This window comes from Falco punctatus (genome assembly GCF_963210335.1).
Source record: "Falco punctatus genome assembly, chromosome: 7".
Taxonomy (NCBI): domain Eukaryota; kingdom Metazoa; phylum Chordata; class Aves; order Falconiformes; family Falconidae; genus Falco; species Falco punctatus.
The window spans coordinates 19,940,874-19,964,066 of NC_137587.1; the positions used below are offsets into that span (position 1 = coordinate 19,940,874).

General features: G+C 40.2%; 2 protein-coding genes across 2 annotated transcripts; one reads left to right on the top strand and one right to left on the bottom strand.

Moving 5' to 3' along the window:
* Positions 1-737: 737 nt before the first annotated feature.
* ATP6V1D (ATPase H+ transporting V1 subunit D) lies at positions 738-11,187 on the bottom strand. Its single transcript, XM_080396477.1, has 9 exons — positions 11,003-11,187; positions 8,183-8,300; positions 6,927-7,006; positions 5,441-5,508; positions 4,709-4,753; positions 4,145-4,248; positions 3,653-3,719; positions 2,104-2,182; positions 738-1,522 (listed from the first exon to the last, which is right to left on the bottom strand). The coding sequence occupies exons 1-9, from the start codon at positions 11,041-11,043 to the stop codon at positions 1,381-1,383; spliced, it is 744 nt and encodes a 247-aa protein (XP_080252603.1). The 5' UTR covers positions 11,044-11,187; the 3' UTR covers positions 738-1,380.
* Positions 11,188-11,410: 223 nt separating this feature from the next.
* EIF2S1 (eukaryotic translation initiation factor 2 subunit alpha) lies at positions 11,411-23,141 on the top strand. The gene is made up of 8 exons (XM_080396476.1): positions 11,411-11,552; positions 13,456-13,697; positions 15,833-15,912; positions 16,386-16,537; positions 19,245-19,351; positions 21,183-21,280; positions 22,193-22,336; positions 22,606-23,141. Exons 2-8 carry the CDS (start codon positions 13,457-13,459, stop codon positions 22,729-22,731), a joined length of 948 nt encoding a protein of 315 aa, XP_080252602.1. The 5' UTR covers positions 11,411-11,552; position 13,456; the 3' UTR covers positions 22,732-23,141.
* The last annotated feature ends 52 nt before the right edge of the window (positions 23,142-23,193 follow it).

The window sequence follows — 23,193 nt, forward strand, 5'->3', positions numbered from 1 at the left end:
ACACCATGCATCCAGTGGGAGAGGTAACGTCCTCAGATCTGCAGTTTCTCTCTTTCAAGCTGGACCTGTACCTTACGACACTGTATGGACTTACTATTCTGCTGTGCTGCCTTCAGCTTCAAGAGAGAAAAGAAATGGCCTTGTGCTTCAATTATAAAATGACTTTTTTAAGGTGTTAATAGAAATTCATTTCCTTGCACTTACCCTGCATCTGCAGTTAAGTGCTGGATCATGTTTAAAACAAGATGCTTGAAGAGACTAGTAATACTAGTACATTGTCTCTGGTACTACTGCTATGGCATATTTGCTGATTGCAAACTTATGTCTTTAGGAAAACAGCGCTTCAAATGGACCAGCGTTCAGTGACAGACTGCTTATCAGCTACTCTCCTAGACTCCCCTGATCAGCCTAGGACATGAAGAATCATAGTAAGGATGGACTACTCTATGTTCAACCCTGCTTTGCTTGCCATTCTGCCGGTTGTGATGATTTGGATCGACATGTAGCTGGATATTTGAAAAGAGCTTCTACGTGTTTGTGGCAGGAGGGAGCCACTTCTCCTTGGTTACTTATCTAAAGCAGTAGAGGTTAAGTGAATGTGGGCACAGGCTGAAAAGAGATGTGCACAGTGTAGATTCTGAGTTGGGGATAGGGCATGAAGCAAAGGTTTGGTTCTGAAATCAACATGACAAGCTTTGAAGACCACCACCTTCTAGCAACTTGAGCCAAACACCAGATTATTTAGCATTTAAATTTTTACTTGTTTCTAGCACAGACAGTACACAAGTTGGCAGAACCCCTAATTAAAACCATAGATGTTTTAGGCCAATGGTAACAATCGTGCAACAAAAATCACAGAAAACTGTGGATTTCATCAACAGGTTAGAAAACTGGAGTTGCCTTTACTGGCATTCACCTTCAGCTGTGCCAATACCTGCTTTAAGCAACTTGAACATGAATAGTTCAGCAGTAAAGAATGTTAATGTATCTCCCTCCCTAAAAAAAAACATTTTCCTCTGCTTCCACTAGGAAGGGGAACAATCAAAGAATACGTTTAGGCAAATCCAGAGCTATCCTGCAGAAACCACAGCTATGGACAGTCATTCCTACTAAGTGAAGAAACAGGCTGAACACACAATAGAAGGCTTTCCTGATAATAAAGCACCTGACTCATCTCTCCTTTTCCCCCTATGCCACAGTCAAGTTCCCAGATTTCTAATGTCCCAGGAGAAATCCACAATCCATTAATGCAACTCAAGACTTGCATATACACCAACTGAGAAGCCACAAGAAGTATCATTGAGGCAACGTGTCCTGAATTATATCGCAATTGGACATTCTGTATGCTGGGTCCCCTGCTCCATAGACAACTGTGCTGGGTTATTCAAAGAGAAGGTCTTCATCCTTCTCTTCTGCTAAGAGATTGGCTGGTTCACGTTCCCCTCCAGCAGCCCTCCGCAGCTCCCGTTCTTTCTCAGATTTTTCTTTCAATACTTTTTTCTTTTCCTGGATCTTCTTTAACCTGTGAAGAGGAATGTGGTTTATCTGTGAAATAAACACGTTTTCATAAAACAGTCTAGCATCAACCCAGCCATACAACCTGGATGTGATAAAGCTGCATGGAGAAGTTTCCCAGGAAATGAAAATCCTGGAACAAATAGCAAAAGGCTTTTGTTGCTAGCTGCCATAGAAAATTTTCATCCAAACTATATTCTTGAACTTAAACACTGTTATACTACTCTGCTTGTCTTGAAGTTAATTCTTCTTTAATTAATTTCAGGTTTGACATTTCTGCCTCGGGTAGCCCAGAACACTGACCTCAGTGGCAGAGGTGTCCTTGTAAAGCACAGCGTAATCAAGTCGTTCCCTCTGGAAGAATGATAATGACAGCTATGTACAACCTAATGGTAGGGATTCATTTCTAACTTTCAGACAAGTAATTGCAGATCTCCAAAGTACCCAGCTCTGGGAAATCAATCTGCAGTTAAGAACCAGGTCATGTTTAAAAGTGTTTGCTCTCAGATTTAGTGAATAGTTCTCCTAAGTCCTTTCTGAGGAATAGCCTATTGAAGAGACAAGTCTAGTGTTCTTTTAGGTATTTACCTGTAGAATTCCTCTCGTTCTCGTTCATCCAGTTCTGTGATGATATAAGAAAGAGTACGCTCGATCCTGGGAATGATCACTAAAACAATGTAAATAAGGAAGATGTTGGACTGCTGTTACATTAGCCAGGAAGTTATCTAACACAGTGCACCGATGGTTGTTTAAAGTCAATACAGTAATTCTTTCGGCTAGGGGAAATTTAAATGTCATTCATGAAAGATCATACTATTTCATTATGGACAAGTACACAAAACTGTTCTCATCAGTAAGTCCAGGACTAAACTAGCACTCTGAACATCACAGTATCTCCCATAGCATGTTCTTTGGAAAGATGCAATGGAATCAGTAAGCACTGATCCCTGATTGTCTGTACGGTCCTTTTTCCCCATGGAAGTGGTTGAAGTCCTGCAAGAGGTAGGCAAGACAAATTAAAACTATGTTTTTCCATCACATTCTTTCAGATACTTTCTATATTGAACTTTCACTCACATAATTCTGATCTGATTGAAAAAGCCATCATGAAAACAAATATTCAAATAGAACACCACCACAAGGGAAGAGGTAAGACATTAAACAAAGCTTTAACACCCAACGAGGCAAGCTGTGTGTCAGACCCACTTCTTGAAAGGAGAAAGCTGTTATCAGCACTACCAAGGTTGCTTGGAAGGCTGCAGAGGAAACCTTTTCTACAGTCGAATTTGCAGAGTGATAAGCTACAGATAAGGCCTGCATGTTCAAACTAACAAGCCTATGAAACAGTACTGAAAAGGACAGTTTAGAGTCACGTACTGAAATAAGTTACTGCATACATGCAAAGATGATTACATCTGAGCCATCGACAAGTCAGAAAGGAACTTGAAATAACCAAAGCACCCTGGATACTGCAGCAAAAGGAATCACAGTGATACTGCACCTACACAGTACTTAAGAAATTGCAAGAAACAGATTTACAAACAAGAATGTGAAGGATAAGGAATTCAGATGGAAGAAGAATACCAGAGTATTGACACCAAGACTGTTCTGTTTCCCGTAACACAAACCTGAATAGGTTACCAAGATCTCTCTCTGGATGCCTGCTCTGTGATTCCATCCAAAACAAAAAAAAAAAAAAAAGTAACCAGCTCTCCACTGGACACCACCACATTTTAAAAGCTATTATCCTGTCAGAACATCTTAACGCATAGAAACATCCTGTCTTTTGTTTCTAGTCAACAGACTTGACCAAATAAATTAAAGTCAGTAGCAAAGACTCCAGAATGTGTTAGTGGAATCTTTGTTCTGTAGGTTTCAATACATCTTCCTGATTATTTTTTAATGTTTGCATATTCACTTATCTCTCTGTACTCTGGTCCATTCCACTGGGCTTTTAATTTGTTTTTCTTACTTGCAATATGCTTCATTGTAATGCTTTCTGAAGAGTTCTTGAACTGGTTAGAAATCCTACTACTACTAAGAAAGCAGTCAAAAGGGGAGTGGCTTCCATGACCCTACTCCACATCTTGCATGGAGACAGAAAAACATTATGCATCCCAAATAGAAAAATACTCACCATGTTCAATTGCATTCACACGTCTGTTTGTTATTTTAATGGCTTCATCCAAAGTAACAAAGGATGTCTGATGGAATGGGATTAAATAATTAATACACAACAAGACAGATTCAGCATTTCTATCAATTCTATACATGAAACCAAACAGCACTTGAAAGCCAAAGCCAAGTCTGTAATGTATGTAGCTTTACAGACTACATTCATGGTAGAAGCAGACTTTTTTCTACTAATGTTAGTAACACACTGAATACTGCATATTAACAGTTACAAATACCAACTCCCCAAAGAAAGTTTCTTCTTGGCATCGAGGAATAAGGACTGACTTGGAGCAGTGATATAACTGTTTTATGACTGGAAAAGGTTTGCAACTTTGTACAGCACTGGGACTAACGGAGTACAGTACAGCTCAAAGAATTAAGCTACACTCACTGAGACTATGTTATTTTCATTCAGAAGTGAGAAAACCATGATCCCCTTTTTTTCCTCACCAACCTGTAAGGAGGCCAGTTCCACAAGCAACTCCACAGCTTTGGCATAGTTCCTCTTCAGCTTAGCCAGCTGTTCTCCACCTCTGGCCAAGCCAGTCAGCTCATAGCCTGAATAAAAATAATCAAGTAACATTTGTTGCTATTGCTACTATGGTGTTTTCTTACTCGGTAAAAATTGGTGCTTTACAAACTACAGGGATACAGACAGCTCAGCAAATGACAAGCTAAAGCCTTTGCCCATTAACAAATTGTCTTTATAGTGGTTTACGTTACTGCAGATCATTGTTGTGCATGTCCACAGGAAGATCTGCCAGTCTCAAAACCTGGTAATTCAAGACAAGCCTCCTCCTCATCTGAAAAACTCAGTAATTTAGGAAATCAAAATCCACTGTAGTCCCTAATCCTCCATGTCACAGGAACAGGACAAAGCATCATAGAGGAATTAAGTACACCCATGCCTATGATGTAAAAGGGCCTATCAGCAAAACATGACATGAGAAGTAGTTTTTTATTAGTATAAAATCGCCACAGGTATGTGTAAGATAGAAAATACTTGTTTTGTACTTACTGTCTCCTCCTTCCTGGTAATGCTCAAAAACTGGCAAGGTTACACCTGAAAAAAGTGAACAAGAATGTTTGTAAGAGACATAAAGAGTTATAGATTTATTAGGTACAACTCACTTTTACCCCATTTGCTTCTAATAAATTAATTAAAATCAGAAGCTTTGTTTCCAACATCTTCCATGTATATAGCTTGGAATGATTAAGTCATGCTGGTTCTGACACATTAATATGGAATATCAAATTGTGTTGAGATCACAGAGATCTAGACATGAAAAATTCAGAGAAGTATTCTGGTTTATTCAGTGTTCAGTTTTACTATGTTTCTGTTTTGTAACATAGTCCCTGTACTTAAGAAATATGTTAGCCATTCAATCCTGGTTTATATTTTTTGTTTTCTTCATAGACAATTATTGACATTTAATTTCCTGAAACTTATTTAATTTTTGATACTTAATTTCCTAATATGTTTTTCAGCAAAGGTCTATGGAAGTTACGCTTTGTCTGAAGATCTAGAAATTGGACTGCATTTAACCCACACTCGATTTTATGACAGGTGGATAACTAAATATAAAAATTATATGCTGTATGTGAAAAAACCCAGCAAACTACAAGTGTTCCTGTTAGATGAATAAGAGAAATAAAGTGGAGACAGTGTTTGGATACATTTCTGCGTATTTCAGAGCCTCCTCCCACAATTCCCTTAAGAGTTGAAATACTCATAGTATGGAAAAGTCACCTGCTACATTGTCTTTTTTAGCTCTGATCTTGACTTGAGCTTTGTTCACATTTTGGATCACAGTGGTACTGTAAAGAAGAAAACATACACCTTAATCAGAAAAGCTGAAGTGGTCCATTAAGTATATATACAAGATCAAGTAGTTATCAAACAGCTGTAAAGATTTGGAAATTGTCTTCAGCTCCATTCTCTATGCCATTCATTGCACAGCCTTTGAAACTACTGGAGCAGCTTTGGAAGAAGTATGTTTACAGCAATGTTTGGAAATGTACAAGACACAGAGTCTGTGAAATGTAACTTTAGAAATGTCTCAGACCAAGTATTCAAAGCATAGCTAAAAACTAGCCAGCTATCTGGCAAATTACTTTAAAATATTTTAATAGATAATTAAAATTAATGAGTCTAATCAAAATTAAGAGGTTTTTTCCCAATAAAAGTGAAGGAATTTCAAGGCTTCATTGCGGACCAAGGCCACAATATTTTGTTCATTTGAGTTTGTACGTAGCTGTCCTTTCAGAATGTTTTTGAGTTTATTTACCCACTAACTTTATTATATTATCAAACTTAAGCTTGTACAACAGTTTGTCTTGAAGAATTCTGAAGTGTCTTAAGGTCTTCCAAGAACAGGTCACGCATAGCCAGCTCTTTTATTGATGTACAGTTTGCTTACAGGGTGGAATCTGACTACTGTTTATAGCTAAACACTGCACCTGGTTAGGACAGGAAACGGCACCATATCCAAATAAAAGGGCAAAAATACTTTTCTCCAGCAGCACACAGATTACTACTGTATCTGATCACTTAGTTCTTCCCCATTAATTGGCAGTGCCATCAGCTGAATCATTAACAGTTCCCCAAATTTATTCCAGAAGATCTATGCACACTTGAATGAATTACACAAACACCCTAGTTAGAACTGTGATTTATTGGAATACAATTTCGAAATATCCTACTGGAGGAAAAAGATGCATTTCCCCTCTCACATATAGTCCTCACTAGCCCTAGTGAGGGAAGAGGTCAATTAGGTTAGAATAGTTAGTAAAATGACTGTATCACTTAATGGAAGAAAAGAACACACTTTACATCTGGCCCTCAAATTCACAAGAAAGATCAAAATAATAAATAATCCAATACTCCACTATAAATTCTTGTTACCCTACATTTTACAGTCCAACTGCAAAAGCAACGCCTTCTCAAATCAAGGATTTGTACATGAAGTAAATTCTGTTAATCTTTCCACTTTGTTTAGCTTTCAATGGAATATACATTTTCTTTTCATTATGCAAATTATCTCTCTCCTGCAACGATGTCTCCCACCTTTACCTAATGGAATTCATTCAGTTCATCCTGTCCTACCTTGTCCACTCTTTTTTTTTTTCCTTTTTAAAGTGCATTTAAGAATTTTACTTTTTTCCAAAAGAGGAAACAACAATTTTTGCTAGCTCCTTCCCACAGGTAGGACATCCGGAAGATCAGCAATCCTCACCTGAAATCTCCTGCTGTAAATTTTGCCTCAGCAAGTGAAAAGGCAGCTTCTCTCATCACCTCACCCATCAGCATCTTAGTCTGTTGGGGGGGGGGGGGGGGGAAGAAAAAAAAAAAAAAGGCAGCAACTACAAGGCACATTGTTACTCCTTTTCCAGGATACATAACTAACAGCATAAAGAGAAGAATGAGAATTAAAAGCATCAGAAAGTCCTCTGTGTGTAGCTTACTGTCAAATTGCAAGTTTTAAGTCCCAGGTGACTGACAGAAATAGAAGTGTTTCAGATCTTTCCTTGATCCAGTGTGGAACTCACAGAAACGGCAGAAGACTTGTCTGTCTTAATAATCATACAATTCTACTATATAGGGGCTAAATTGCAACAATAAAATGGCTGGGTAGGAAAGCACTCTAACTTGATATTGTACTGAATACTATGAGACAGCTGAAGTTGGTGTTCAACATAAAGATTTATGCAGCTTTGTGAAGCTGCGCCTTCCTCCTGCTTCCTTTTTTCCTCAATTTTTACACACTTGAAGCTAAAACACATGCTGTTGAGAAGCAAGAGCCTTCGTATATTAGTCTACAGGAACAAAAGTACAGAGTGCAAAGAGCTTGTCTACAGCATGGGAACAAAGCACCGCTGCTAACCATGGATAGCAGTTGCAGCCAGAGCAGTACAACTAAAACCCATCTAGTATGGTAGAACATAACAAGCCATATTAAGCTCTACTGAGTATCTTAGATTTGTCATTCATGTTGCAAAGGAAGATGCAGGACTCCATGTTTCTTCATAAAGGAACAAGTTCCAGCTCGACAAAACTGCTTTCTAGTGTACCTCCTCGTGCAGGAAACATAAATCTGCAGTATCCTCTCAAGCAAGATAAAACAACAAAAACAGGGCTACACAACATGTTAAATCCACTCCTGAAAGTATTTGGCAGCATCAGAGCGAACTCCCTGTAATGTAGAAATGATGCTAGGGAACTTGGGACACAAAAGAAAGCAGAGCCCAGGAGTGGCTGGAAGGAGGTGAGGCATATTAACTCACACAAAATCTCTGTATCATTGCAGCCAGAAAAACATAATTCTGCTCATCTATCCTCAGTAGTCTCATTTACAAAAACCAGGTTATCCACAAAATTGTCCTACCTTCCAGCCTACCTAAAGAAATTAGCAGAACAGGAATGCACAACTGACAGAAAAAGACAGATTTCAAATAAAGTGAGCCAAACAGAGGAAAATTCTAATTTACCTACCTCAATAATTTTTTTAAGGATCTGCCTGAATCGAAGTGTCAAAGCATCAGATTTCTTCTTCAAGAGGTTACGACCCGTTTGGGCTCCTTTCAAACGAGCCTTCATGATGGTCTGAGCCCTGTTTAAGTGAAAATGTCCTGCATCATCTGAAGGGGTTAGGAAAAAATTTATGCAAGGTATTCCAATGTGCACATAACTGAAATTATGAAGCAACCAAGCAACATCAGTGCAGTAAAACAGGATAGCCACTTCAAGATAGAATTTTATATTCCCATTTAAAATCAAGGGAATTTATTATATTTATGTCCATCATCAAGGAGAATTACAAAGTTATTATCTGTGAAGTCAAAGATCATGGAAAAGACAAGTAATTTTTCAGCTCTTCCATAATAGGAAATAAGTGCTCATTTTCCCTCATGACTTACAAGTACCAGAAATCAAACTACCCCAAAAGTCCACTGTCAGTGAGACACTGGTACTGCTTTTAAGCTCTTTTACTGCTACGTCATCTTCTCAAAATCGGAAAACACAGCAAATTCTTCGTGTTCAACAACTGTTGTTGCTGTGTTCTGATTATACAGAGCAACAAGATACAGCAGTTGTACATTCTGGTTTAAAGAAAGAATATACAATGATTCTGTATCTTCCATATGCTGCAGAGGAGATTTACAAGCCATTTAAGACAATCAGAAGTAGCATCAATTTAAAAGGGATATTGCTAAGCCAGCTGTAGCATTGTATATCTATCCTTTACTTCCAGTACCACGCTGACAGGTTTCTTGTACAGAATTAGGAACTGAAGAAGGATGCAAACCTTCCTTCCCTCTCTGCTGTGCAGTCTATTTTAATTTCAGGAATCTTTTTGATTTAAGTTAACTAGAATATCAGGAACTATACTACAAAAAGCACAAGCTGTGCTAACTTAAGCTACACCTTTGTACACACAGCCACTACACACAAAGGACAATACTTAAGTCAACTCAATGTGAAGAGAAAGAAACCTTACACACTTCCTCTCTGACCTTGGAAAAAGTTAAGTATAATTAAGATTCTACCCACAAAGTGCAATCCATTACTTTCCACATCTACTGGCATGTGATGAGAATAGCTCCATTAATGTGTACAAAGTACTTATGACTGAAAAGCACAAATAACCTTTCTGAATGTTTATGATAAAAAAAAAAAAAACAAAGTCAAAAAGGCAGCTTTATTTTCACAACAAGCAGGTCTCTGTTTACCACCTGCCAGAGACTGGCTGACCTTCTAGTTCAAGCAAGATTTCACAGGCTCTGAAACTGCATAAAGTCTTGTTTACTGTCAAGGAGACTGAGCAGCTTTTATAATATCCAGCACAGAAGACGCTCATACCAGCAAGCCACTTCATAAAGATAAAAACCCAAAACCACCCAAACCTTTTGAAATTCTGTCAGTTAACAAAAATAACTGTTGCAGAGGCAGGCCATCTTCCTAATTTACATCCCTATCAGAACATCAGCCACATTATTGGTATGTTGCCTCATTTGAAACAGGGCTCCTAAGTATTAGGGCTTTGTACATCACCACCTTCTTGCCACAATGACATATCAGCCCACAAAATCAGATGCCTTTTAAAAGTAATTGAAGTGCCTCCTCCCTGGACATGTAAGCTGAATGAAAAGAGCACTATCAAAGAGCGTGAGTAAGACCAGATGACTTTATATATGCAATAACTTATTTCTGAACTAAGTTTCAAAACGGAACCTTTACCATGTAATGTCTTGGTCTTTTCATATAAACTGTTATTGCCTATGTCCTGAGCTCATACACGGGGAAATAATTATTCTTTTACATTTGAGATTTTCCGTCCCGCAAGGCATCTTTTTATAAAGACTACATGCAGGCTTCAACCCAATTTTATGTAAGATTTGAAACAGCCTTTCAGCTTAAGGCAAAGTCTTTCTGTCCTGGAGAGTTCTGAAGAGAAACTGAACAGCATTATTAAAACAGCAATTTTATTAGCAGATCAGTTTCAATTGTTTGTGTTCATTCCAAGGCTGGCAGCTTTCTAAGCCTTGTCAGGAGACATCTGATTCCATGACAAATAGTTTGCCGTCAGGATCTGGAAAATTATTTGTCTGTCCACAGGACTTTAGGCCTTTTCACTTCCTTTTTTAAATACTGTGGCCAACTTCTTGTACAGCAGTACCATCTATTAAAAAAGGAAGCAATGGTTCGCTATGTACATTTTTTCTTATACATATATTCTACAAATGGTTCTTTTTAACATAAAGGTTTGCATAATTGCATGATTTTTGGTAGCCACGCACACACATACACTCTCGAAGCTGCTTGCGTCTTGGTAGCAGGCCCTGCAATGGCCCTCTGAGGGCTGACAGAGCTAATTTTGAGCCTGACAAGAAAACCTGAGATCTAACCGCGGCCTTCAGCTGCTTATCGCGGCGTTTTACACAAAGCCAGAGGCAGAGCCCCCCAGCAGGCGCAGAGCGCCAGGGGCAGCAGCGGACACGCCGCCAACAAAACGATCTCCAGCGCCGGAGCCCAGGTGGGAAGTGGAGCCCTGAGGACGCCCGGCACGGCCCCGAGCCCGCCGCTCCCGCTGCCCCGGCACGGCCCCGAGCCCCCGCCGCTCCCGCCCGGGGCACCAGCCGGGCCCGGGGTCGCTCGCCCCTCCAGGGCCGCGCGGGGGGTGGCCCGGGCGCCGCTCGCCCCTCAGCCGGAGCGGTGGGGGCAGCGGCGGAGGCCGCCCCGCGGCACCCCCCAGCCTGCCCCGCGGCGCCCCCAGCCCGCCCCGACGCGCGGCGCGGCCCGGCGGCCACTCACATCCGCGAAGGGAAGATCTCGATGCGGTCCTTGCCCGACATGGTGGTGGCGGCGGGCGCAGGCGGGGCACAGGGCGGCGGGGCCCGCTCCGGCTGTCACCGCAGTCGCCGCCGCCGCCACCGTCACGTGACGCCGTCCCCGCTGTACCCGCCCCTGCGAGGGGCCGCCCCGGCGGAGGAAGCACCCGGATGCCGGCGCCGCTCCCCCTCCCGAGGCTGTCGCCGTGATCACGTGCCCCCGGGGCCGGGAAGAAAGTGACGTGATTGGCTCCCGGGTCTGTTTGTCACAGCCGGAGGTCTCCGCCTCCATCCACTCGCCTTGCTCCCAGCGGCCGGTCCCGGGGGGGCGCTCTAGCAAAGGCCGGCCTTCTGCCTCGGCGCTCAGACTCCATGGTGCCGGGGCGCCGTGCTGGCGTGCGGAGGAGCGGGGCGGGGCGGGCTGGCGCCTGCGCAGTGGGGCGGTGGTGGCCGGGCGCACGCTGAGGCAGGAGCGGGACCAGCGCGAAATTCCGGGCCGCAAACGCAGAGCGGAACCCCTCAGCCGTCGGCAGGTACCGGCCGCGTCCCCGCCGCGCCTCCGGGCCCGGCCCCTCCGGGCTGGGGCGCTGCTGTGAGCCCGCGGGGCCGGGGGGACACCCGGCGTGGCCGAGAGCCGGGCCCGGGGGCTGGGCCCGGGAGCCGGGGCCCTGGCGGGGCCGGCGCTGCAGCTGCGAACTGTCCCGCCCGCGGGCCGCGCTCCCGGGGCCGGCCCGCCGCTCGCCCTGACGGCGCAGCGAGGGGCTGTTCCCGGCCCGGCCGCCCCGGGGGCCGCCTCCCTCCGGGGGGCCGCTGGGCCCTGCGCGTCAGCCGCGCTCCGGCGGCCGGGGGGGCCTGCCCAGGAGTTACCCTGTTTTTGCCGGTTCCCTCAGGGCGCTGTGCAGCCGTGGGGCCCTAAACCTTTGCCCAGGCGTTTCTAGCGTCTGGGAGCGATGGTTTCCAGCATTGTGCTGTGGGCACTGAGTTGCTCCTGAGCCTTAGAAGGCCAAAATAAAAAGTTGGTGTCTGTGGAGAGAGTGGGATGCTCTGTGTGCAGAGCAGCGTTTGTCCGTTCCTGCTTGCAGTGGTCGGGGTTTGTTGCTTTGCAATGTATCTTTGTTATGTGTCGCGTAAGTAGACATGTAGGATTGAGCTGAACTCTGTTAAGTGGACTAGAAAAGTGAACTGTAAAATTTTTAATCTTGGAGTTCTTTGTTCGGCTTCAAATTATATGGAACCTTTAGAGGAATGTTTTTGGAATCCTTTACTAGTCTGTATTTTCCCTTTCTGAAAGTTAGGAATGGAAATAAGGGTGGGCACAGTCTTCTAAATTGTGTGGCCATGTGTACGTAGCACTTGGCATCGCCATCTTATTCTCTTTTTAAGTTCTCGTGTAACTAGAAAGCATTAGCACTGCTGGAAAGATCAAGAGTAAAACTTTAAAATGGTGAATACAGCAAACCTTCTGAAGGAGTGCGACTTTTGCCTCTGCTAGTTCTGTAGGAAGCTTTCTGTGTGAAACTTTTAGACCTAGACAAAAGGAAATGAACTAAACTGGTTAGTGGTGATGACTCTGGATTCATCATCAGGAAAACTAAGCAGTTTAAGCATTCCTTCTTGTCACTACATGATTATGAAGCATTAATTTATTTTTTTTTTAATTTATAATGAAAGAATCCTATGCTGCTTTTCAGGTGTTTGGGATTTTTGGGGTTTTTGGTTTTGGTTTTTTTTTTAATGCTTCATTCATGTCAGACTAGTTCCATCTTCTGTTCTGAGATTGCCTTTTTCTCTTTGCTGACAGGTGGCCTCGGGAGCCGGTCTTACAGGATTATTCCAAACATCTTGTGCTGAGTTTAGAAAGTCATCTTCTGGAGTGTAGGGTCTGCTCCTTTTCAGTATTACAGAAGCTTCACTCTACCTCTTATTTTCTCAGCCTCTCATATTCTGTCTTATGTGCATACAAATATCTTTGTGAGCACTGCAGGCTTCTCTCCCATATTATCCTCGTGTTGTTAAAATCCTGATTTAAAATTTTACACAGCTTCATGTGCATACCCATGTAGATGAATCTTAAGGTGTGCAGCGCCACCTTTTCACCACTTGAAGTCTCTTCGCTACGGTGTGCTATGTATGGGTACTGTGACAGTTGAAGTGAATAATAAACTCTGGGTAGCAAGCTGCTTCTACTTTAATGCAAAAATTTTGCATCTCATCAAATGATTGTGGTAATACTAAAATACTAGTTAATTTGTTATTTAATTTCTATTAAAATCTAAGCGTGAATTGTACAAGCCTTGTTTTTATAATTGGCAACTTTTTGCACCAGTGTTCCTTTCTATCCTCGCTGTCCCTTGCTGATTTTTTTACCATGTTTATAGGAGAAGGAAGTGAGGTACTGTGAAATAAAATCTTTGTTTCTTTCTGCTCAAATTCCAGAATGCCAGGACTAAGCTGTAGATTCTACCAGCATAAATTTCCAGAAGTGGAAGATGTAGTGATGGTCAACGTTCGGTCCATTGCTGAAATGGGAGCCTACGTCAGCCTACTGGAGTACAACAATATCGAAGGCATGATCCTTCTCAGTGAGCTATCCAGAAGACGTATTCGTTCCATAAACAAACTCATCCGCATCGGGAGGAATGAATGCGTTGTGGTCATAAGAGTTGACAAAGAGAAAGGTATTTGGGAATGTGGTGAGCTATATCAAGACGGAATTCATAGAGAGAAATGCAGATAAACTGTGTGGCTTAGCTATCCATTGGTTTTGCCAAAGGTTTTTTTCTTAAGGCACGTAAGCAATAAAGACCATCATTGTGCTATCTTTTTGCATTATTATAAATGTTATTTCAGTTTTTGGGTTTTTTTTTTTTCCCGCAATGTTAGTATGCAGATTGTACTTGTAGAGTACACCTAGTAAATTTTGACATCAGTCTTCCAGTTGCTTATTCTAGATTTCCCTGTCTTACTGCTTTCTTCAGGTTCCCAATGCTCTTCAGAAAGAAGGCTTGGAGTTGACTTGCTTTTATCCATCTTAAACTCTGCCACTCTGTGTATGTCAGACTTTTAAAAGCAGTCATTGAATTTGATGTGGAGAACCACTGAGGCATTGGTGAATAAAGTTTTAAGTATAAAAGAAACATGTGAGAAAAGAAACACTGGAGAGATTTCTGTTGCTACAGATGAGCCTGTGACATTTCTAACGGAAGAAGCAGCACTGATCTTGGTTTGTCTGTCAGAATTTGCCTGTGAGTCGCAAGCAGGTGTTACAAAAAATGTCTGCCTCTGTGTCTGAAGACATTTCTACTCACAGCTGACTCTCACTCTTCCACTGCACAAGCAGAGTGTTTCTCTTTTTAAATGCAACAGGCTGGCTTGTTGCATTTATTATAATTTTGCATATAGTATTTGAATTATTATAATTTTGCATTATAAGAACAATATGCATTATTCTTCCTGTACTTCTATGTCCTTTCTGAATTGGGATAGTGAAGGTCGATCACATCAGGAAAGATTTGCTCTAAGTGGGTCCTCACTGGCTCCATGTTTGGTCAATGAACTATAGTGAAGTGGATTTTTCTTTTGATACCTATGTAGATTTTCTAAGTCGTAACTGAAGAGAAGGATGATCTGATGTAGAAATAAAAATCTGAATGATGAGCATTTAATGCTCACAGTCCATCCTGTTCGTGAACGTGTCTTGAACCTTGACTATAAAATAGATGACATGTATGTCGTTATTTGCCACATGAATTCTGGAGGTTGCAACTTGAGATTGTACAGGCAACTGTCTTTTCCTGTTCTCTGAACGTTTATATCTTTTACTCTAAAGGTTTTTTTAGTATATTATTTAGAACGTGTGGGATTTTCATAATACTGTTCCATGCAATCTTTAAAATCTATATCCAGGTATAAAGAAATAAAAATAACCACTGAGTGCCTATCGTAGAAACCTGATCGTTGGGGTGATGTTTCTCAAGTAACATGCTTTTCTAGAATATTTTTGAAACTGCAGTTAACACTGAGATTAAGTAATGAATGACAGGATAAGAGAAAGCAGAGAGGAAAGAAAGACAAGAAGAAACTTAATTCATATAGATCTAAAGTGAAATAAGCTTCCCAGCACCTCTAATGAAAGAATACTTCCTCTTAAAAATTAATTTTGTTCTCTTATTAACAAAGAAACACATCTGGAATTCACATCATGGTCTTATTGGATCTTCTGGGGAACCTGTAGTTTGTGAGAAGTAGATGGAGGCCTTTCCAGTTTACTAAGAAGTGGTTCAAAAGATTATTTTTTTTTTCCACAGGCAGTTCTCCCAAAAGGGTATCCAAGGAGTTAGTCAGAATTTGAGGCCAGGCCTACTTTATTAGGAAACTGTTGGAGTGCCAACCTTAAATGAAGTTGAGTGGAGCACTACAAAAATATGTCAGACTCGCTTTTTTGTGTATTGGTGTGATTTTTGCCAAAACAGTGTACAGCAACATAAAAATGGATCACTGCTGAAATATTGTGAACGTTTCTTCTAAGTTTGCAGAGAAAATATTAAGGCAGTAATTTTCTAGAATGCCATACAACAGATTTACCCTTGTAAGTATTTACAGATGAAAGAGTAATTTAATATCCTAATTTAGATCATGTTTTGATCCAATGCATTGAGATTTTGTTTTGTTACTTGCTGTAGCAACGCATAGGGATAATGTAGGCAAGGGGCAAATCCTGAACCAGAGTGTATATTCTTTATGCATTTCTCTTGAAGCAGTTTGATTTAGTTTGCACAATGCCTGACACTTTCAAAATGGTTTTCCCCAATAGGTTATATTGACTTGTCAAAAAGAAGAGTTTCTCCAGAGGAGGCAATCAAATGTGAAGACAAATTCACAAAATCAAAGACTGTAAGTTACTTTGTTATATTCAGGCACTATGTATTTTCAGTGTCTTTCCTGAGCAACCAAAATGCACAGATATAAGACAGTATGAAAATAAAGTCTTGTTCTCATGTATTAGTCACGCTCTGATTCTCATTTACCCATGCAGATATATATAAAACCAATTTATCTCTCTGTGAGTGGTCTGGTAAGCTACTTCTTAATGAATAGATCAAGTAAGATGTCAGTTGAAATTTGTGATGTAAAAGGGTTTATTTAAATGATCAGAAATCCAAAAGCATATGCTGGTTTAGCACACTGTGGACAACTTCTGTTGAGAAGGGATGCAGGTAGTTTAAGGCATTGACTCTTGCCCTTACTATTGTGTGAACTTATGCTTCCAAGTAGAAGGCTTACCATTAAATACTACTTTTTATTCTCAATTTTTGTCTGTTTTCAGTATTTGTTCTGGGTTTTTTAACACTCCTTTTGTGTTCCAGGTTTATAGCATCCTTCGCCATGTTGCTGAAGTCTTGGAGTACACTAAGGATGAGCAGCTTGAGAGTCTGTTCCAGAGAACTGCCTGGGTATTTGATGACAAGTACAAAAGACCAGGATATGGTGCTTATGATGCATTCAAGCATGCAGTCTCGTAAGGACATCTTTTCTACTTCTAGGGGCTTATTTCAAATTGCAGAGAAGTGTTTCCCGGAATAGATCCATCATAGTGTTCTTTTGATTTGGTTTTTGGGGTTTTTTTTCCCCCAATGTTAGTATGCAGACTGTACTTGTAAAGTAAACCTAGTAAATTTTGACATCAGTCTTCTAGTTGCTTATTCTAGATTTCCCTGTCTTACTGCTTTCTTCAAGTTCCCAATGCTCTTCAGAAAGAAGGCTTGGAGTTGACTTGCTTTTATCCATCTTAAACTCTGCCACTCTGTGTATGTCAGACTTTTAAAAGCAGTCATTGAATTTGATGTGGAGAACCACTGAGGCATTGGTGAATAAAGTTTTAAGTATAAAAGAAACATGTGAGAAAAGAAACACTGGAGAGATTTCTGTTGCTACAGATGAGCCTGTGACATTTCTAACGGAAGAAGCAGCACTGATCTTGGTTTGTCTGTCAGAATTTGCCTGTGAGTCGCAAGCAGGTGTTACAAAAAATGTCTGCCTCTGTGTCTGAAGACATTTCTACTCACAGCTGACTCTCACTCTTCCACTGCACAAGCAGAGTGTTTCTTTTTTTAAATGTAACAGGCTGGCTTGTTAATTCCCTACACTTCCGAACTTAAAGAATGGGAATGGAATTAGGAATTTAGAAATAGAATTATGGACAGAAAGAAATGGAAATGGTGATGCTAAGGGAATATGCACTGATACAGATTGCTCTTAATTATTTTTTTAATGGAGTGTGATACTTTAATTTGCTTTCAGAATTAACCTTTGGTTCCCTTCTAAAGATTGTATCATGAAATTGGCAATCTAAAACTGGATTTCTCAATAATAATTTCCAGTATTACTCTTTTATAGCACGTAAACCTGTGAGTTGAACACTAGATGGCACTAATAAAATTTTAGAAATTCTGTCGACTTTAAGAAGCAGGGTACTTGGTAGCATTTTGATCAGCTCAAAACCAGCTCTGTGGTTTTGTGGAAGAGGCAACTTGTATCCTCATTTAGACTGGGTGTGTTCTATTTCACAGAATAATAATTTTCTAATGATAGCAGATTTAATGATAAAGGACAAATTGGTGCATTGCAGAAGGAATTCCAGATCATTCTGTAACTGATAAATACTTAGTGAACAGCTGTATTGGAAGAACACAAAAACTTGTTACGCTGGCTGTTCAAGCTTCTCAGAAAAATTCCTGAACACACATGCCATTTATTTTTCATCTGAAATTCAGGTTGGAGCACAAACTTCTGGAGCTGTCTGTTCTCAAAACATGCTTCCATCAGTAATGCATTAAGATTCCTGACAATGGACTGCAACTTGTTTGTTCCCATTGTGATCCTACGTAAAGCCATAGTGGCTGAGCAGAAAAACGTGCTTATTGTTGCCTTCCTGTGTTTACTGAAGTGCTTGCGAGGGGCTTAGTGTGCCCGCTAAGAATTTGACTTGCTGTTCCTTTCTAAGTACTGAAGATTAGTGTTTTGGGGTTTCACATGGCATGATACCTGTGGCAAAACTTTAAAGTGCATTTACCCTCTTATCAGTAAAAATTAAACATCAGGGACCTATTTGTTGAATGCCTACCAAACGCACATGAAAATAACTCCAAGATTTAACAGGATTGATTGTAAATGAAGAAGCAGAATTTGCATGTCCATTAAATCACTTCTGCCATATAGGTTCATATTTTTATGTGTAAAACCTGTCATATTTGTGGGTTCTGTTTGCTTATGTTTGGTGCTTCTACCATCTGTACTTAGTATATAAAACCATGAAAGATGATGTTTTACTAGTAGCAGAGGCCAATCTCCCAATATTGCCTCTTGGGTTTTGGGCCATTTTAGTTCATGTTTGCCTACTAGTAGTATTGTAGGTCGTGTGGTTTTGTTTTTTAGGGAACTGGAACTCTTGTCTCTGAAGAACAGGGACAGGTTTTGTGAGGAGCTTTTTGATTATGTTCTCTGTCTTGGATATATTTTGGATAAAATTAATACAGCAATAGAGAATTGACAGCACCTCTTAAAATAAGAGCTGCTAATTTATATTCAGCAGAGGAGTTTGCCTCTCGTCTCCATATTTTGAAATACTGGCTTGTGATTTTAAAAAACCTTTATCTTTTCTTTGGCCAAGAATGTAGCCAGCAGATGAATGTCTGTCTGTGATCCAGTTACTGTTAAAAAGTACAGAATGACATGGAACAAGTATAGGTTACCTTGTGGAATGACAAAAATCTTGCATTTGAATGAAATGCTAAAATAATACGGAAACCTCAGATTCATCATGGATTCTCTTTCATGCAGTATGGTTTTCTATTCACATTGGAGGGAATGTAAATACTAAGCAACTAGATACTTGTCTCATTCTGTGTATTGTATACAAACGGAGCTGGACAGAACTCCTTCCTTTGCTCCAAAAAAAAAAATAATTCAGATCTTTCCTTCCAGGAACAGATTGAGTAAACTACTTACCCGCTTTGTTGTATAATGCTTCCAATTGGAAATACTTTGAAAACTGCTGTGTGTGTTTTCTTCCAGTGTTTCAATGGACTCTTAAGAAATTTCCCTGTTTTCTTTGCCTAGTAGATCTCTAGGATTATGCATAAGAATATTGAAATAGTACCAGAAGTTAATGTTGTGTCATATTCTACTTCCATATAACTTCTGTAATATTGCTTTGCTTGGCTTAGAGACCCTGCAATCCTGGACAGCCTAGATCTGACAGAGGAAGAGAGGCGTGTATTGATTGACAATATTAACAGACGTCTGACACCGCAAGCAGTCAAAATCCGAGCTGGTGAGTTCTTTCCAGATGTTCATTGAACAAGTCTTGACACTGAAGTTATTGTGTCTTGTTGCAAACTATAAATTCAGTTAAAACTAGTGGTTTGGAATGCTGATATTTGAGTGGAACTTTTCAGAATTAAGACACCTTAATCAAGGTTGCGTGCAAAACACCTGTTTGAGTTCTATCCCAAAGTGCAAGGTGCTTTGGCTTTTGTTTTTTTCCCCTGAACTACATATTCCTTGGGACACGAAGTAATTGTTCTGATACATAATGCAGTCTGTCATATTGCACTGGCATATGGTGAATTTAAATATTTTACAGTTATTAACTGCATCCACAATACTCTTTTTCACTATCCAAAGTGTTAAATTTGTTGGTTCCCTAATGGGATGATTGGTCTCTGTCAGCATGGCTACAACATGTGTCTTAGTCACTTGCCCATGAACATGTGAAAATAGTTCTGCCTCTGCGCTAGGTGTATTTCTAACTGGTTGATGACAAACCATTCAGCAGAATGTATTATCTCAAACCTGGCACATCTCCGATGTATTCATAAGATGTATGAGCTACTTTGTCTCTTCTTAATTCAGTGTGGGCAGAAAAAGCACGTGACTGCAGTACTTAAGAAGGCATACTTAAAAACTGTAAATCTGGTTGTACAGCTAACAACCGCCTAAAAGTATGCTTGCCATTGAACAGGTAGTCAATGTAGCAGAGTCACATTTTTAACTAGATTGAGAAATTGCCTCTGCTCTGCAAGGATGTATTGACGAGTATTAGCACTTTATTATTTGTTGATTACTGTGGAGAGAAAGATAAGCTGTACCCACATGACAGCAAAGTCAAGAAGAGAGTGCAAAAAGTAAGGTAATGAAGAATTCCTTTACCTGCTTTTTAGATTACCATGAGTTGGCATAGGCTTCAAAGTGTCAGTAGGATTTGTTTGCCATGAAGAATGAAATTTCTAATATGAATAGCACTTCATGAGTTTTGTTACCTGACGAGCATTTTCTCTTACTTCATCTTGTGTATTTTGCTCTGATGGTCTAAGTTGTTTTCAGTTTTGTCTTCAAAACAAGCATAGAAACTTTCCATTGGCTTGTAGCCTCATCTTGAGTCTGACTGGGATGCTCTTCTGTGAATTTGTTTCTGATACCTGGGAATCACCAGGTTGTTGTTGGTCACCTAGAAGTGAGACAAACTTCTCTGTGTGCCTTAGTCTTGCACCATTGCTACATACGTAAAGAAATCTTTGTCAGGGTATTACAGATACGACCAGCATTAGTCTATGCCTTAATTTCCAAACATCTACAGAAAGCTATGGCTGACTACCATTTTAACTATATGTCAATATAACTTACATCAAAAAAAAAATATTAAAAAGTGCAGTGCTCCTCAAGTGATGCCAGTATGCCTCTGTATAATTGCTGACAGAATTTCTTGAATTTGTGGATGTGTTCTTTTTTAAGTTTCAGTTTTTCTGGTAGATCTTTCTTTTTTTTTTCTGGAATTTATTGCTTGTTTATCTTCATATCTTTGTGCAAAATACATAATTATTTCTGTTGAATTTGTTGGGCGAGAGGTGAGTGGATGTGGGTGTATCATTTCATATTTGGGCTTTTCCAAGCACAGTATAAAATGTATGTCTAAAGAATTTAGGAAGACTTTTACCTCAACTTACAAGTCAAGAAAGTGAAACCTTCCTCAGTTTTGGCAGCTACTGAAGAAGGATGAACACTGGATGCTAAAAAGCTTTATTAAGGCTTAACTTAAAAAGGTTTAAAGATTCTACAGCTTTAGGTAATTTTGAAGATTTATTGTTTTTATTCCTCTGCCCTAGATATTGAGGTGGCTTGTTATGGTTATGAAGGTATAGATGCAGTAAAAGAAGCTTTGAGAGCAGGCCTGAACTGTTCCACGGAGAATATGCCCATTAAAGTAAGTGTCTGTCTTAATAGTGAAATCAGAAGTAAAGTTCCCTGTTGCCCTCGGGTACAAATAACGTGAACTGTAGTTGTCACAATCACGTAGCTGAGGCTGGGAAGCCATCTTGCTTTCTGATTCTTCTCTAGCAGGTCTGTAACATGCTTCCTTTCAGCTGCGTGCTGACAGTTGTTTCTGTGACTGTGCTGTGGCTTCCCGAGTTCAAGAAGCTGTATTCTCTTCAATTTATTAAAGTCTGGTATTGGCACACTGCATGCCTGCAGCCTTAGGTAGGGAGCAATAAATCTTATTTTCAGGTCTAAGATTGTGTAAGAAAAGGAATGTTTGCTCCACATACGTCTGAGTGTTGGGAGAATGGCAGCTGTACCTAGGCCTAGTTTTTCTTCCCCAACAATTTTAGGATGTTGAGTATATTACTGAAAAAGTGTTTCCAAGAAACTTGAAAGTACTTCTGTCTTTGAAAATGCTTTCTTATGGTTTCTTGTAACAAAAGCAAAAGTTCACCTATTCGGTCATCTTAAAAAAAAAAAAAAAAAAAAAGTACAAGTTGTAACGCTCTTAATTGTTTGAAAAAGCATGCGATGGGCTGTTTTACTGATCTGCAAAGTGGATGTTCTCTCTGCTTAACAGGAGTGGTCTAAATAGACATGCTATGTGGAAATAATCAATGCTGATACTGGAAATCAGACAAGCTGTGCTCTTTCTTGTCTGCTCTTTCAGTCCAAGTTGTTTATGCTTCTAGAAAGGGTTTTTCTAATGGGAAACTGTTTCTTCTGCGTATTGTACCTTCAGAACAGTGTTGCTCACTCTGCTTGCAATATTTTTCTGGCTTTGTTTTTGTTACTGAGTTTTCTTTTTGTTTTTTCCCCTCCCCTCCCCTTCCACCCCATCCCCACAATGTGTTAGATTAATCTGATAGCCCCTCCTCGTTATGTGATGACTACTACAACACTGGAGAGAACTGAAGGACTGTCTGTTCTGAATCAAGCCATGGCTGTAATTAAAGAAAAAATTGAGGAGAAGAGGGGAGTCTTTAATGTGCAGATGGAGGTAGGAACACATTACATTCTAAAATTATTTTTTTTGCTCACAACATTTTTAAAATAGAGCAAGATCAATAGTACTAGGAGAAGTTTTAGAAAAAAACAACCCTGAACTTCTGTGTTCCTTAAATAAACAAATGGCTGTTCTGATTTTCCTGGGTTTTATTGTGTGACTTCAGGATGTATTTTATCTCTTGCTCTTTATGTAGAATCAGAGTCTACAACTATATGTGGTGTTCCTTTATGACAGTTTACCATATGTTTGGTTTTTTTCAGCCCAAGGTGGTTACTGACACAGATGAGACTGAGCTTGCAAGGCAGTTGGAAAGACTGGAGAGGGAAAACGCTGAAGTGGATGGGGATGATGATGCAGAGGAAATGGAAGCCAAAACTGAAGACTAAATGTTCTGGGATATTTAGAAGAGAGACCATGTGAAAATTGTCTCCATTGCAAACACTCTGGACTAAACGTTTCCAGTATTGAAAACTTCAGAGTCAAATGTAGAAGGGTTTAACTGTTTTAAAAAGACCAAAATGTAAAAGGGTCTTCCAAATAATATTTGATGCAGCAACTTACACAAAAATTGAATCCTTTGAAGGAAGGTGTGTAGTCAAATACAAGACACAGATTTGGCCAGAAGGGGGTTGCAGCTCCATGCTTAACGTTTTTATACAAAACAATTCCTAATCGATGATTACAGCTCAGTGCATCTGTTAATGATCTTTCCTGAGAGCACCAAAATCAAGCCAGCTGAGCAGTTCTATACAAAATGTATTTGAGAAAATATTCAATAAATTTCTGGGCTATGTAACTCCCAAGATTTTTGTTTTTTCCCTCCCCTCTCTTGTCACATGGCCTAGAGT

Bases quoted from the DNA above. Each gene is read 5' to 3' on its own strand.
- ATP6V1D (XM_080396477.1), bottom strand. From the start codon at position 11,043: ATGTCGGGCAAGGACCGCATCGAGATCTTCCCTTCGCGGAT. The intron at 5,509-6,926 runs GTGAGGATTGCT...TCTTCTTTACAG, and splicing joins TTTACAGCAGGAGATTTCAG to TACCACTGTGATCCAAAATG. The intron at 4,249-4,708 runs GTAAGTACAAAA...ATTTTTATTCAG, and splicing joins TTACCAGGAAGGAGGAGACA to GCTATGAGCTGACTGGCTTG.
- EIF2S1 (XM_080396476.1), top strand. From the start codon at position 13,457: ATGCCAGGACTAAGCTGTAGATTCTACCAGCATAAATTTCCAGAAGTG. The intron at 16,538-19,244 runs GTAAGGACATCT...TGCTTGGCTTAG, and splicing joins GCATTCAAGCATGCAGTCTC to AGACCCTGCAATCCTGGACA. The intron at 19,352-21,182 runs GTGAGTTCTTTC...CCTCTGCCCTAG, and splicing joins AGCAGTCAAAATCCGAGCTG to ATATTGAGGTGGCTTGTTAT.